General features: G+C 35.5%; 1 protein-coding gene across 1 annotated transcript in view; it reads right to left on the bottom strand.

Annotated features, from left to right (window-relative positions):
- The window catches only part of ADAMTS20 (ADAM metallopeptidase with thrombospondin type 1 motif 20), an 85,258-nt gene that overhangs the window by 30,988 nt on the left and 37,721 nt on the right, over window positions 1-16,549 (bottom strand). The window contains exons 13-27 of the mRNA XM_059847061.1: window positions 16,113-16,294; window positions 15,878-16,014; window positions 14,666-14,783; window positions 11,006-11,101; window positions 9,631-9,797; window positions 9,392-9,521; window positions 8,162-8,288; window positions 7,261-7,471; window positions 6,609-6,773; window positions 5,763-5,927; window positions 3,919-4,041; window positions 2,939-3,046; window positions 1,724-1,888; window positions 1,201-1,491; window positions 704-865 (exon numbers count right to left, since the gene is read on the bottom strand). Of these exons, the coding sequence (XP_059703044.1) occupies window positions 704-865; window positions 1,201-1,491; window positions 1,724-1,888; window positions 2,939-3,046; window positions 3,919-4,041; window positions 5,763-5,927; window positions 6,609-6,773; window positions 7,261-7,471; window positions 8,162-8,288; window positions 9,392-9,521; window positions 9,631-9,797; window positions 11,006-11,101; window positions 14,666-14,783; window positions 15,878-16,014; window positions 16,113-16,294 (2,347 nt within the window). The remainder of the gene's footprint in view (window positions 1-703; window positions 866-1,200; window positions 1,492-1,723; window positions 1,889-2,938; window positions 3,047-3,918; window positions 4,042-5,762; window positions 5,928-6,608; window positions 6,774-7,260; window positions 7,472-8,161; window positions 8,289-9,391; window positions 9,522-9,630; window positions 9,798-11,005; window positions 11,102-14,665; window positions 14,784-15,877; window positions 16,015-16,112; window positions 16,295-16,549) is intronic.

The raw sequence follows: 16,549 nt of genomic DNA, 5'->3' as shown, positions 1-16,549 counted from the left end.
AAAAGTAAGAAAAGTGGGCAAGAATCACAAGACGTTAGATTAGAATAAATGTAAAAATAATCACTTTAACTTTTTCTATAGCATTTGAGCAGGAGTGTGTGGTCAAGAGATGACATCACACAGCACGGAGATTACCATGTCCAATAACATCAAATGTGTCATCAAAATGTTCTAACCCAGGCACAACTTTTAGATGCATGATCCTATCTCCATACTTTTAACTTGTAACTACAACCCAGTAACCACTACTACGTGCAGTTACTATTGTTAATACCTATAAAATTACGTGGAATAAAGTTTCTCTACAGCTTCTTATGCTCATTTTTTTTTTCTTAGACTAGCTATTGCACTGTGGTTTTTCTGCATACAATCCAGCTTTTTGTAACAGAATATAATTTTCTGTGTCTCAAGATACATGTACAACAACTATATGATTTGTTGATGTTGTATCTCCTTAGCCTCACACAATACTTACTTCTTCTGGATGTATATTTACATGACTCGTATTTCCACTACAGTTCTGGATTTCATCAAAGAATAAAGTTTAGATAAACAGGTTGAAACTCATTCTTTTTAAATTTTAAACTCTATTAAAATAAGTAAAAACAAGGTGTTCAGTTCCACTTACAATCACATAATTATGTTTCTACTTCTAAGCTTTTGTAGTAAACAGTGCTCCCCTTTGTAAGTGAAAAGCTCTTACTTCTCCCCAGTTCCCAAAGTTCCACTGTGGGCAGGGTCCAGAATCACAGTGTCTTGACTCTGAAGGTTTTGTTGCCTCATCACAGTTACTGGCACTTCTTCCTTCCTCATCTTGACATACTACAACTCGCCGGTGAAATCCACCTGCACAAGTACTAGAGCACTACCAAAACAGGTAAAAATACATTTTGCCATTGCATGATCAAAGAAATGTGAAATATGTTGGTTAAAACAGCAGCTTGGTTTTAAACCTTAACTCTCAAAACTGAACTTTTCAAATAAAAATGACTACTATGTAGAAGTATTTTAAATTTGAAATCACATAAAAATTACACTTAGAATTTAATATATTCTGAATAACAATAAGAACAAGAGTAACAATATTTTTAAAAATGAATGTGCTTTTGTTTTGACCAAATCTGTAGTGCAATAACATTTCTAGAAATTTTAACACACATGTGACAGAACAAATTAACATATTCTAAAAAAATTTCTTACTGCTCCCCAGGGTCCAGTTCTCCATTGATAACCTCCCACGGAAGGACGGTTCCACCGGTTTAAATTGTCTTGTGGAGGGTGTATTGGGAGGTAACCTGTTTCTGGAAAATGGCTTGGATGGTCATGTAGTTTTGGAACAGGATGATAAAGTGGTGGGCATGGTGGCATGTTACATTCTTGTTCCTTAGGAGGCCGACCTTCAGGATCACAATAATTCTCACTGATTTGCTGATGATAATTGACACAGATGACTTGTCTTGTTACTATTCCACTGTCACACGTGACTGTGCACTGACCAAAAGATTAACACGGTGTTTGTCACAGAATATTGGTGATTAATAAACAAATACACTTATATTTACTTTTGACAAGAACAAACATATACTTTGGTTTTTCAAGGGATGCAATTTCAATCATGCTTGCAAAAAAAAAAAAACAACCCAAAAAACTCTCAATTTCTAAACAGAGACTTGGCCGAAAATCTAAATACACACATTAAAAAATTATTACAATTAATACTTACAGGGGACCAATTTCCAACTTTCCATTCTCCACATGGGCTAAAGCAGCTTGAAATTTCAGCTGGTCGTGGTAAATGAGCACACAAAGACTCATCTGCTATCTCTCCATGAGCATCTCTACAACTCACATAGCGAGCACGATCGCCCTTCCCACAGGATGCAGAACACTGTCAGTGAACAATTCAAGGTCATCACATTTTAGGAGACTAAAATAAGATCATGAAAGCATCTAAAATATTAACATAATTTTTGTTGGCCAGGAACTGAATTGCACGGCCTTAATTCTCATGAATCATCTCAGTGTATATAAACAGACAGCATTTAAACTACAACATGGAATAATTGCACAGTTGCAAGTAGCAACAGAAACATCAGTAACTTCCAGAACACTTTAGTTGTTACATGGGGATGCAATATTTACAGGAATTGTTAAAATAAAAACGGATATTAACAATCCATTTGCCATTATGGTTTGTATTAGCAGATTCCATTGAGCCCCTTCTTATGCCTTTATAGCTGAGAAGTTCAAGCTGGACTTAATGAAGAACTGCTGAGTAGTGGTGCAGTTTATGCACCACTTACTGCTACTTAGTTGAAATAGCTGTGCAAAAATATAACTGCATTATATGCTTTGTTAAATATCTCAAAGGATTAACAGACACATCCACATTTCATAGAAAATTTTAAATTTTCTCATTGCAATCAAGTAAAACTAATTTTCAACATTATCAAAATAAAAACCTTGCATTGAAGAAAATTTATGTAGGAACTGTTTTACTAATGCTTATTTTACAAAAAATGCCAAGTTAGATCTTTAAAGACTCCAACTGTTTAGTATTACTATTCACATAAACGATTTAAATAATATTTTAAAATCAAAGATGTTCCAAATACTTAGAAACTGATCAATTACATTTACAAAACCACTTCCTAATGCACTGTCAACCATACAAAACCTATTTCACTCAGAACGCCAGCTCCTAGGATTCTGCTTTTTTTCCTATTATTTTTCCTGGTTGAATTTGAAGCCCAACGTTTGCTGGAAGTGTCTATCTGCTCCTTTAGAAACAGTTTCTTTTCTTAAGAAAATATTAGAACTCCTTTTAATCTATCTCAAGCAGATATCAGTCTGAAAAATATCTTAATGAAAGCTTCATGGAAAAATGGGTGAAGGAGTGGAGGGCTGCCCAGCAAGGTGTGACTGCTATATTACATACTGGGGTCCATGATCCATATCTCCATTGGGTCACCTTCCCCACATGAACTAGAGGAAGTGAAGTAGTCCATAATTTTGTATTTTCTGGACAAGAGGGCAATTCACATTCCTGTGGGGGTGAGGAAAAAAAAACAACTTTTGAAATATACATTTTAGAAGTGCCAAATGTAAAGCAAATGGTTAGCATTTAATTAACATGTAAATACCATCTTTTACATTTTCCCTGGAATTATTCAAAGACCTTTAATTGAATTGTTTTGTTTCATTTTAAATGAAAATTTATTTGATCTTAAAAAGTTTTAAGATCAAAAAATTAATTAATTGCTAATTAATTTTGCAATATTATTAGCAATAACTAATAATATTGGCATTTTGAGAAAGAACAGTTTTGGCCAACTTGTTGGAGAGAAGGAGCATAGACACTACAGCTTCCTGCTTCAGAGCCACAGGCAGCACAGAAGGACCAAGCAAAGACAGTGGCTGTGCTATCCTGTCCTTTCTATCTTCAGCTACCGAGAACACAAATTTGCCCAGTTTCAGTCAGTAGCCAAGCAGGTACCACAATTAAAAATGCAAACGATAATCAAACCCAGTGTTTGCACATCTAAGCAGAAATAAACTACCCCAATTAACTGGCTTTTATATTTAGCTTATTAAAGAAGCCAGTTGGGTACTATTGATTAAGCAGGATAGCAAGCAGCATCCTTACAATATTCTACACGCTAAAGCTTCTCCTACTGCCAAATAATCACAGGCCTTTGGATTCCTTGAAGTCATATACTCTATCAACATCACATACCAACTTTCAAACATCTCTTAAAATCACCTTTCTTTTACTTAATTCCCTAGGCAAAATTTGACTTTTGTGAAGAAAAGCATATAGCTTCAGTATTTTGTTCTCATTTTAGAAGTGATGCCCTCCGAGTTCCACACAGAGTCAGTGGAAAAGACAGAGAAGTAGAGAGGTGTTTTTTAACTTACTTGACTGTCCCTGGGACGAGTGGCAGCATTGCACTCCCTGTCGTCGTCCAGAATAACGCGGTACGTGCCAGTTACACATTTGACCGCGCGCACCTGGTATCCGCGTCCACATGTTACAGCACACTGTCGAAGGCGGGAGTTTCACACACTTGAAATAGCACTATTTATAACCAAATTTCATTTTGGATTACACTTTCTACTTTGCAGCTCTTTCTAGAATGAACAGGAATGACTACTGAGATAGTGTTAATGTCCTTTGTGGCAGACCATCAGGTACTTAACCAGTGTTGGTAGCACACCAATGAACAGTGCTTGTGCAGGACAAAGGCTTTCTCTCTTTCCCCTTTTCTATCCCCTGCAGTGACTAGGCTGGAGGTTGGGCAGGAGACTGGGAAGGAACACTGCCAAAACAGCTGACCTGACCTGATCATTATAGACCTGGGCTCTACAATGTCATGCCCAGCAATAAAAACCGGGGAAGAGAAAGTAGAGGAGGGGAAAGGGAGGAGTAAGGAGTAGCTTCAAATGAATCACTAACTGCAGCTGTTAAATTTCTTTCCCTTCACTACAAAGTTTGACCAGAGTGCACTCGAAGCTACCACCTAAAACACTAGATGGCTGAAAATATTATGACACAAATCCTATCCCTATAAATGTTGTTGTTCAAGCACAAGTACTTGTAAAAACCTGGTTGTGAATGGCTATTACCAGATGGTACAGTGGAAAAACTGCAATGAGAAGCTCTGTTCTAGTGACATAGATTGGTAAATTACTTGCACAAGCTATTTCAGAAAACTATTTTTTATTCATAAGGATTCTATCATGGGACTGAATTAATATTTTATTTAACTTTTGCATTTAGCTTGTAGGAATGGAAATTCATGGCCCTGTGATCACAATACTACTCTACATTATGTAAGATAACAGTATGGTTATCTCTAAGGTAAAAAAGCAAAAGAAATGTCTAAATTAAAAATAGACTTAATTTCCAAAGGTATATTTGTTCTGTATTTTAATAACAGGTTGTACATAATAAGATCAGCTGCTATTTGGTTATGATTTCCCACTAATATCCAAGAAACACTGTTTCTTGGATAAGTATTCTTCTGTTGGTTTGAGTAACCTGATCTTATAAAAGCTACATGAAGTTGAGTACCTCATATTTTTAATTAATTCTCATCAATTTACTGAAAAAAGTTTCCTTAACAAATTAATTCGCTTTTTCCTAGCGTTTTAAATTCACTTTGGTTTACATTCAATGAGTGTCACACAGGAACATATATTTGAACAGCACTTTCACATAAAGAGATAGCAGATCCTATATTACTGAAGGTAAAATCAAATCGTAACAATAAAATACTAAGTCCTTTTCCCTGCTATTATTGGCATATACATTTCTATGATTGATTGAGTATATTGTAGATTTAAAATTGATCTGTACCAATTGAAGTATATTGTAAATTGAAGATTGATCTATATTAATTGAAGCTACCACTTGAATATGCCCACTTACCTATAAATACTTGGTCTTTTACCTGTCTTGTTCATCTGAACAGTTTGCTACCCTCATTTTCATTATTCTGATGCTGTAAGACACTGATGCGTAAAAGATCTTTGATATTAAGGTTCAGGATCAACTGCCTACTGTTTTAGGCATTTATCTTCTATATGGCTGTTCCTAAATTACAAGTTAGACAGCCAATAGGACACTGCCAACAAACATGTGAATCAATCCAACTAAAACAACTGCGTAAGATTCAACTAAAATGTTTAGTAAGTATTGTTTTGTGATTGCTCATAGCCTGAACTATAAAACAAGAAGCCAGAAATCCTTATGTACTCACTGATCCCCAAGGCCCTACTTGCCAAGATGCACATTCATGAAGTTCACACGGTGCTAGTGACTCTGGTCTGTCATTTGGGTTACAGAAATCATCTCTCAGTTGTTCATCATTAAGTTGGCACCAGACTTGACGATGCTTCATTCCTTTGCCACATGTCACAGGACACTGTAAAATTATTATAAACACCAGTTTGCAGAGACATGAATCTACATTAAGACTTCAATTTCTTTTAGTAATTTGTTGGGTTTTAAAAATCACATAAATAACAAAAATATACCAAGAATGTAAGTAGTCCAAAAAACCCTACTTTTTAATGAACTCTTCATTTCCTGTAAAGTTCAATTCAAATGCTGATACAAAGAAATTATTAAGATTCTAAAGCTGCAAATTATGAAAACTATGTGCAGACCATTTATTTCCAATACAATAATAGCGCATATATCACAGTGTTCACTGGAAAAATGTTTAAACTGTCCACAATTCTTTTATATCCATCTAACCTATAATAAATTTTTTGTAATTCTATTAAACAGCTGGCTGTATGGTTGTCATTGCTTCATTAAAAAGGAAGGTATACAAATTACTGCAAATACATTTACTTTACATATCTTCACTACCTCATTTTATTGTAACAAAATTAAGGAGAAAATAAATTCTAGGAGTGTTTTACAGAAGTTCTCATGCCAGTCGTAGATGTGTGATGTGTATCAGACAAATCATAGGACTTAAGAACTTTCTTAACCATGTGGCCAAAAATAAAATAAAACCCTTAAACACTTAATGCAGCTTATTTCAATATCCACGACTAGGACCAAATGTACTTTAAATTTCACAAAGTTTCACTACCTCACTCCAGTCAGTAACTGACCAGCTTGGACATAAGAATTCATTGCAGCTCTGTGTTACAACTCTTGGAAGTTCCTGGCATTCTCTGTCAGGAAGATGACGTCCCAAGTTGTTCATACAAAAAGCTTCTCTGGTTCTGACACCTCTTGCACAGCTCCTGGAACACTGTATAGTTATGAAACAGGAAACAAGACAATAAAACCAGGCCAAAATATATTATCAGTCTTAAAGGTAAAAGACATTAAGGGTTGTGCCAGGCAGAAGTGCTCTCCATTTAATCCACAGAATGCTAATATGTTAATTTGAGTTAAATTCAGCACTTTATACAATAGTTCCAAGATAAAGCTCTAACGAAGAACAAAACCAAAATTGTATAGAATTAAATTATTAAGTAAATAAAATATACACCTTTAATTACCAGATCTTCACTGCTGACACTCAAAACCAAGCTGCAAAAAAGCTATCGATTCTTATAAAAATATAAGGGAGTTGCTGAAATATAAAGGCTGGTATTAGCTGACTCTACATATCTATATTTGTCCTGCGTTGTTCCCTTTTAGTTATTAAAGTACAAAAATATAGAGGATTAAAACTTTAGTATGAATGCTAACGAGAACTGTAATGGTAGAATTATAAAGTTTTAAATCTGTACCTCTGACCATTCTGTGTAGTGCCAACTTCGTAACGTACAGTCACCATGGCAAGGCTCCCTGGCTGGGGGTTTCTGCTGATCAGCACAGTACTTATCCTCCACTGGGGCACTGAGTCCTCTTGCAATAGAGTACTTCATGCAGTGGATCTCAACAGACCGATGTCCTGGGCCACACTTTGATGTACAGTCACTTTTGCCAACACTGTGCCACCTAAAATGACAAACTGTTACCGAAAGCTAACTATGTCTTAAAAAATATGACCATGGCAATTAGAGTGCTCAGAGAATGTACCAAAAATCATGATGTAAATATAAATATGCATTTTAGGGAACAAATAAAACTGTAATCTCTATCTCATGACTGGATTTTGAGAGCAATATAAAAGAATTTGACTTATAGGCTTAAAAGAACTTTTTTAAATTTAAAGGATCTCTTTATCTTAATCTCCTCGGTGACTTTGAAAAATGTAAGCTATAATTCTAACTCTTCATCCTCTGAATATTTCAGTGTGGGCTGTCTTGGAGTGCAAAAACACCAATCTGTTTCAAATTATTTCCAGTTGTGAATACAATTCTGGTGGAAAATGTATTTCATGCAGCAATACAAGTTTTTGTGCCAGAATATATAGAATAGATTGATAATTCTAACAAGAGATCTTGTACTTTACCAATAAAAATTAGAAAAGTACCCTACTTCTATGTGGAATTGAAGGTGTAAATATCATGTCTAAAGCCACTACACCAACAGATTTAAGGAAAACAAGGAGAGATGGGAAGGATGAGGAAGGTAGAGAGGGATGGAGGGACAGAGGATAAAGCAATCCAAATTACCTTGTTTCAATGTCAATCAATAAAACCATATAAGACCACAATAACTCCATCAGCTAGGAACCTTTTTTACCTTAATTCACACTCTGTGTTACACTCCTCGAAGACACTTGGTACGGTGGGTATAAGTTCACATCTTTGATCAGACACTACCACGAGATCACTTTTACGTACACATGTCATTCTTCTTCTTCGAGTACCTTGAAAAAGCATCAGAAGAAGTAAAGAAAGGGCTAAAATAAGAAAGACTGCCTTATGGACTCCATTCATCAGTTAGGAAGTGAGATGCCCCATTAACACAAATTGCTGTACACAGCAGATTCTGCACAGACACACTCCTTTGTGCAGCTCACTACATTCCAGTCGGAGGACAACCATTTCCAGTCACCTTCTCTACCTCCCAGCTGTCTTAGAGTGGTCTCACAGGATATCAGCTTCCAGAGAACTACAAAACTGCAACAGTCCATTTACTCATCAGGCTAAGTACTCTAAACACAACATGTATGTCCTGCTAATTAACATATTTCCTAAACCACTGTGTTAACTTAGATGTTGTGATCCTTTCCCTTGAAGAAGCAGAAAAATTGATCACATTTTCTTCTGAAGAAAAATTGAAGAAATTTTTCTTCAGAAGCAGAAAAATTGATCACCTAAAAGATCTAGAGTTCTGGGAGAAATACCTCAGTCAACAGCTGTTCTGTTTCTCTAACAAATGAGCATGTATACAATCAGATGAAACTCACCATTTTCAGGCTTTTTTAGCATCCACTAAGAAGAGTATTTATCAAAAATCTGTGTACATACACTTCTATATATACACATTTCATAAATGCTGTGGCTTTATTCTTATACTAGAATGGCCTAGAGAGTAACAGTTTAAAATAGTCATATATCTTAAAACAGCTTCGTCCTATGTAGCAGACCACTAAAAAAAGACAAATAAATGAGTATGAAAGACACCAGACAAATCAGTGATCACCTAGAAGTGGTATAATGGAAGCCTAATGAATATGAATAGACATACAATACCACTTTATAAGAATGTAGTAGATTTGATCCAACCTTTTTTTTAATAAACTGCTCCTATGTAGGTTTGAAAATAGAATTGTACTGCGTAAGTTATAAAAATAGCAAAAAAAATCAGAAGGTATTCTGTCCTTAAAGGCTCTGTGAACTTAAAGGTTACTGAGGGTAACAAGTCTCTTCCTTACAAGTAATGGTGAAAAGTCAGAGAACTTAAGATGAGTCCCTTCCTAAATCCCATCAGATCTTTGGTTCTGGTGAAAAAAATATTTCACAGTACCTTGGCACATCCTGCTGCAATCTTGCCAGGGTCCATAAGGATCCCACGTAAACAGATTACTTCCATCTTCTATCGGGACATTGAATGAATAACGCACATCAGGGTTGTATAAATTCCCTACACACAAAACCTTGATTGAGATAAAATGATAGCTGTTTTTCAGTGAATTTGAACATAAAATTATGAACATAATGATCACGTAGGAAATTTTCAAACTTCTGAGAAAAGTAAACATGCACCTGTAAGGTTAGTTCTTCTTCAACTTTATCAGTGCTGTTAATTCGTTCTACGGTATTGTTTGAACCACTGTACTCGAAAATGGCTCCTTGTATATTGATTTCTCTTTTTGACATGCTTACAACAAAATTTCCATTCAAGATAAAATTTCCGTGGGCATCTGATAAAGCTGCAAGCGAAATAAAATATTGGAAATCTATTTAGTTAAAAGGTTCTATCAATAAAATCTCACCAACACGTAGCTTTATGGTAGTCAATGTAAAAAGTTGTATAAAACAGTTCAAATTAATGAGTTCAACCCTAATCATCAATAGCTTTCACCTGAGCAGTGGTAATGGATTTTCTAAATCATGCATTTTCTCTACATTATAGTACTTAAATAATATTTGTCCTGCTGAATTGCTGACTGCAGTCCTAACCTTTAAATTTGGCTAGGTTCTGCTACTGCAGAAGGAAATAAATTATTGGTATTTCTGATCTATTCTACAGCCCACATCCTTGTATTTACTACATCTACTTTTTTTTTTTCCTAGTCAAGTGGTTTTTAAAAGTAAACTTGAAAATAAAAACAAATTATTAAACATTTGGGATAGTAATTTAATACAATGACCTATTTGCAATAATAAAGATTAATGATAAGTTAAACATTTTTAAAATAAGGTAAAATTTGTAGTACAAGATGCTATTCAGGCATCACTACATTTGAAATGGAAGCTAATGTGAGGGGGCAAGGGTTGTTCAGGGCAGCAGGTGACAAGGAAAACATTTTGAGAACTCTGAAGTTTGTTGGAAGAAGAGACAGCAGGCAAATACGCTTCAATATTTTTTCAGGCACTTCAGATACAATGTAACTACTGTGAAATAGAACAACCAAGATTTTTGGTAGGACCTACTTGTGAGTTCTTTGTTGCCTACACACACTTGCAAATCTATCAGCATGTGACAACCTTTACACTCTTTATGTCCTAGACATATTAGAAAAAGAGAAATTTGAGACAACTGGTAAGTTTGCTGATGGTCAGACTGTTTTGTTCATAAACAAAGTAAATGCTTCCAAGATTTAAAACAAAAAACACCTGCATTATTCCTGAGCTCACTTGTGGCATTCCAATTAACATTGTGACAACAAAGTAAAGAATTGACAAAATGATGCAAGGTGCTATAATTCTTATTCTCTGATGAATGAACACACTCATCTAAGAACTAGAAACCTTAACATCTTACTGATTTGCAGAGAGACTCAGGCCAATGACTATAAAAAACAATTAGATATTTTCTGCAATGTCTTTATCAGATTTCTCACAATATACATCCAGAGCAGATCTCTGTCAAAAGCACAAAACCCATTAATCCATGTTGTACACAGGAGGCTTTTACCAAGGTAGTTGTCATCTTCTGGCTTCCCTGAGTAGCTGTGCTGTTGAATATCAATGTTTGTTGCTCCTTTGGGAATATTTACTACAACATTGTAACCTGCAAATCAATTATATACAAAAATAGTCAAGTATTAGTAAACATGAAAATACATTTTCATTCACAAACCCCTACACTGCAACAGAGACAACCAATACTGAATGTCTTCACGTGTTAGGAAGTGTTAGGTTCTCTATTCAGATATGTGAATTCAATTCTTCACCACTAACACAAGTCCAATCTACTCAGAAAAATCCCTACAGAGCAGAACGACTCTAGAAAGCAGTCAAGTATATCAAGAGGGACTCAGGAAACACTGTGACTGCTCAAAATTTAAACTTTTACAGAAATCTGGGTACATCACTTAACTGGAAATATCTCCATTCCCTGTTTACATGATTGAGATAGCTTTTCTCTCCAAGAGTATTCCGAGACAGCACGCTAAAGACTGAGTCTTAAATACTAAAATATTGCAGTGTTGCAGGCCATATGCATTGGTAGATAGAGCTGTTAAACTAGCCATGCTTGATCCACCTTCTTTTGCTTAAAATATTGAGTGCACTCCTTCAAAATACAAATGCTTCACAAATGAGTCACCATTTCTTCTAGTATCTCCAAGTAATATTATCGTAGCCTTGGCACCAGGTAACAAAATAATGTGCATCAAAAACTACTTTTTAAAAATTGTGCTGCACACAAACCTAGGTTAAAAAATCCAAACGTGTTTCTCACAGATGCTAACCACGAATTCAAAATACTTATGGCTGAGAAAAACTGAGTACAGCAAACACTGGAAACAACTAACAAATACAAACATGTAATCTGAGGTATTAATAAAAATTTTGATAATTTTTCCACTTATTTCACTGTGTTTAACAATATTACTCTGGCTTTAGATGATGCACCTCTGTGGGTAAAAATTTAAATGGCAATATACTTTTCATTTTGTATTGGGTTTGACTGGGATAGAGTTAGTTTTCTTCACAGTAGCTGGTAGAGGCTGTGTTTTGGATTTGTGCTGGAAAATGCTGATAATTCAGGGATTTTCTAGTTATTGCTGAGCAGAGCTCACAGAGTCAAGGCCTTTTCTGCCTCTCAGCCCACTCCATCAGTCAGGAGGCTGGGGGTGCATAAGGAGTTGTGAGGGTATACAGATGGACCCCAGCTGACCACAGGGATATCCCAGACCACATGGCATCATGCTGGGCGTATAAAACTGAGGGAAGAAGGAAGGGGGGAATATTCAGAGTGATGGCATTTGTCTTCCCAATTCACTGTTTTGCATGACAGAGCTGTGCTTTCCTGGTGGGACACCTGCCTGCCCATGGGACGTGGTGAACCAATTCTTGCTTTGCTTTGTGTGCATGGCTTTTGCTTTACCTATTAAACTGTCTTTATCTCAACCATCTGAATTTTCTCACTTGAACTCTTCCAGTTCTTTCTCCCATCCCACTGGGAGGTAGTGAGTGAGTGACTGGCTGTGTGATTCCAGCTGGGCTTAGGCCATGACAAATTTAATAATTCATTAACTTCCAAGTGCTTTTAATCTATTAAAACTATGCAATGTATTTAAATGAGGATTTAATCTAATTTACCAGCTGGGGGCAGCACTGCAATTGCAAACTGACAAGATGCATGCTTGGGATAAATACACGGTTTGGTCAACCTTTGGTCAACATACTAGGAAGAAAACCAAAATGCAGTTAAAAAAGCCCCCCATCTCACACACTGAAGACTTTGTGGTAATAGAATGAAAGAAGAAAAAATACAGGAGGAAACTATAAAGAAAACTGCATAGCATGTTGTCACAGATACACAAAGAGAATAAATCACACACTAGGATGCTGAGAATGACCATTGTTCAGGAAAGCCCATATATTCTAATTTGATGCAATAATAATAGCCAACATAGTAATAATGCGTACATAATTCAATTACCATCTCCTAAAATGGAAGCAAAGTAAATTAGTATTTTGCTGTAATGAACTTTTGATTATTTCTTTACTACTTTTTACACAGTTGCTGACAACATCATAACTGCATGACTATAAGCACACACCACAGGCTGCTATTATCAGTTCCAAGTTCTGCCTCAGTAAAATGGCTCATTTTAGTTTGAAAGGGAACCAAATGAAGTTAAAAGAAAAAGATCAAGTGCACATCAGCATACTTAGCTTGTGATCCTAATTCAGAATTTTTTTTTTTAAATTGTATTTCTTCAGACAATACCTTCAGTCATTAGCCTAGGGATGTCTTAGACCTCCCATGGACATGAGAGTTTTAGTGATCAGCTAAATACAATTTATTGTTTGCATGGCTGTATTCCTTCTTGAGCACACCCCATGATAATCCCAAATGTTCAGCATACTGTTCATTGGTATAACTCAGTATTATCTCTTATATGCTATAACTCAAGAATTTGAACATAATTTAAAACATTCCACTAACTAGAAAACCAAATAATAACTCAAGCTTTTCCACATCCCAAAACATGGGGGTTTTTTTCCCCTTCAATTTGAAGCAAATAAGTCTGTGACAATGGAAAGTCATTAAATCAGAGTGACAGTCTTGACCTTATTTGCATAATGGCAGTTTCACGTAATGGTCACCTGACTTGTAACAAATGTGTGTGACAAAATTCATGTGCTATCTATAAGCAACTTCTTAGGACAGGCACAAGAAAAAATACATGTAATTGTATGGGACGGGTAGTTGTATAAATTTTTTGGTAATTTTCAATGGGTGTGTGCTTTCTGCCAGGGGAAAAGAAAATCCCACAGGACACTTGGCATACTTTCCTATTCAGCAGATATCCATTTGTTCTATGAAGATCCTATTTGGCAGCTCTCCAGGAATCATCTTCACTTCCCCTGGTGTCTCTTTCAACCAGTGAAGTGGTATGAATGAGCCTCTAGGCTGATATTAACCTGGAGACTTCTGTCCTTATGTTCTATGCTCTAACTACTTAATTGTACTGCTACACACACTCAGTAGTCTCTCCATACTTCACAGGAAAGACTACCTATAGAAGAACTATCTGTAGCTCTTGTAGAGAAACTAAATTAAATAAACAAGAAATACCAGGGTTATTCAGAACTTTTCATTCACTACTTGTCAATGAGGAGGAAAAAACATAAATATTGTTACCCCTGGTCTCAGGAAGGAGGAGGGTCACATTTCATAGGCTGTATTTTTCACTCTAGGAAAAAAGGAACCTCATCAGCTGCTCACAACACAAACTTCTTTCTATCTCTTTACACAACCAAAATGAGACATTGGGATAAGTTCTTCATCTGCAAAGTTTCAGACCAGAGAATGCAAAGTACAAAGCAGGAAGCATTCATCCTTTTGAAGCACTTTTACTCTCTTAATTTCTTTTATTTTTGGCTTTGACCTTTGAGGAGATATTGATTTTTCTTTTTTTTTTCACTTGAACGAGTTAGTATGTCATAGTGTTTGCCTCTGCATTCTTGAGAGGGAATGTGACTGAAAATCAAAGATATTTTTGTTGATAGAGGCCCTAATGACATACACTGAAATCCTGCTTCCTTAAATGTAAAGAATAATTTCTAAGCCATAGTGAAGTGCGCATTAAGATTAAAAAAAAAGGCAAAACAAACATACCATAATGAGCACTGTTGAAAGTACCTGCAAGTGTCTTACATGAAGAATTATCACCACCACAGATTCCACATTTGTCTCTCCTTGCCTTTGAATTCAAAACGTGATCACAGCCTGCTTGCTACAAATGAAAATAAAACCAAAAAGGCACAGCGTCACTCAGCCCAATGGAAAACAATGAAAATAAGTAATGTAAGCTTCCCACTACCCCAAAATAATGTTGTTCACTGTATATATATCTACTGTTCCTTGGCAATCCATTAAAAGCCATCAATGGTTTTGGATTCTGCAATGTAAGGACAAAATAGAATCCCAATACTCTCCATATGTCAAGATCTGCATAAGAATACATAACAGTACATAAAGATTTTGTATTAAAAATCAACATAATTTACAAATTTTAATTTATATTTAGATTAAAAGTCTTGGAAGTCTAAAAGCAGTATGTATATATACATGGTCATCAATTCATTTAAAGTCTGTCATTACTGAAAAGAAGCAAAAGAATGCACACAGACTGTGCTGGTAAAACTAACATAGGCACAATTTTTGTTTATGCATCTTTACTTAAACTTCCAGGGTTTTTCTGAACTATGATAAACAGGACAATTCTCTGGCATTTCCTCTTTATTCAACCATATAAAAATTTGCTATATTTTCTGAATTTGCTCAGTTTCACTGCAATCAGCAAAACCTCAACAAGGCTTGACAAAAAAGTCTTGAACTGGTTAAAATATAGCACCTTGCTTCTCCCAACAAAATCTTGTGGCAATGCCACAGCTGCTATTAAGCAGAGCCTGAATTGACTTAAAGGTCAGTTCCTCCTGATTTTACAGCAAAGTAATAATTCCATAAACCATTTACCTTGGATTTTCTATTGACTATTTACTTCTTTGGAAGCAGAAATACAATGCTCATGATTGCACAGCGTGCTTTTTTCCTCCCTTTATGCTAATTTTGGATCAGTTTCTCACTGCTCACTTGAGCAATATTTACTCTTCCACAACCTGAATGAGGCAAGGTCTTCAGATTCAAATACATGTTTTTAAGTTAATTGCTTCCATTTCCAGATCTTTAATTTGGTAGGTAATAAAATTAGCTTAAGTGAACTCAGAACACCATATTTTCAGTAATGTTGATTTGTATTAATATTCAATATCTACTTTACACCTGTTAAAATTGATTTTAATAATTAATAAGTTTAGATTTAAATACCCTGCATAAGCCTTGAACACAAAGGTCATTGGTTTCTGCTCCACAGGGAGTACCATCAGCAACTCTGTCCTTCAGCTGATAGTAGGAAGTTGTTCCAGAAACTCGGCAAAAAAGTTTACAGCGATCTTTCATAGAAACTGGAAAGAAAATCCAACAGGTTTCTTGTCTGTTTCAAAAGTTTAAATAAAATAACATTTTTATTGTGTTAATTGAAACATGATGTGTAATTACTTACTACCGCTGTATTTCGGAAGCCAGCGAACAGCAGAGGTAAGACCATTGATATTAAAGTGTTTGCCATCAAATTCAGAGCACTGTTGCTCCCGAAAATCTTTTTTGCCTTTTGGACATGAATCAGTATTACATGACCGAAATTTCATCCTGCGACCAACACAGTACTTTCCTTCATTTCTTGGCCTAAAAAAAAAATGTAAATGTAAAACACACTCATTTTCAAAAATTGCTGTTTTCCACAAAAAGTGGCCTCAGCCACTGATCTAAAGAGGAAAATCTCACACAGCATTCTGTCAGTTGTGGAACTGATTTACACATGCTCAGCTTCTACTGTGCATTCAATTATACCCAAAATAAACCCAATCTCTGTAAAACACTATTGCTGAGGTGGTAATCTCATTGAGGATGTTTATTAATGCACTATTATTTTTATTTCTC

This window comes from Haemorhous mexicanus, chromosome 5 (genome assembly GCF_027477595.1).
Source record: "Haemorhous mexicanus isolate bHaeMex1 chromosome 5, bHaeMex1.pri, whole genome shotgun sequence".
NCBI classification, from domain to species: Eukaryota; Metazoa; Chordata; class Aves; order Passeriformes; family Fringillidae; genus Haemorhous; species Haemorhous mexicanus.
The sequence above is the reverse complement of the archived record's forward strand: the minus strand, read 5'-3'. Positions and strand labels throughout refer to the sequence as shown.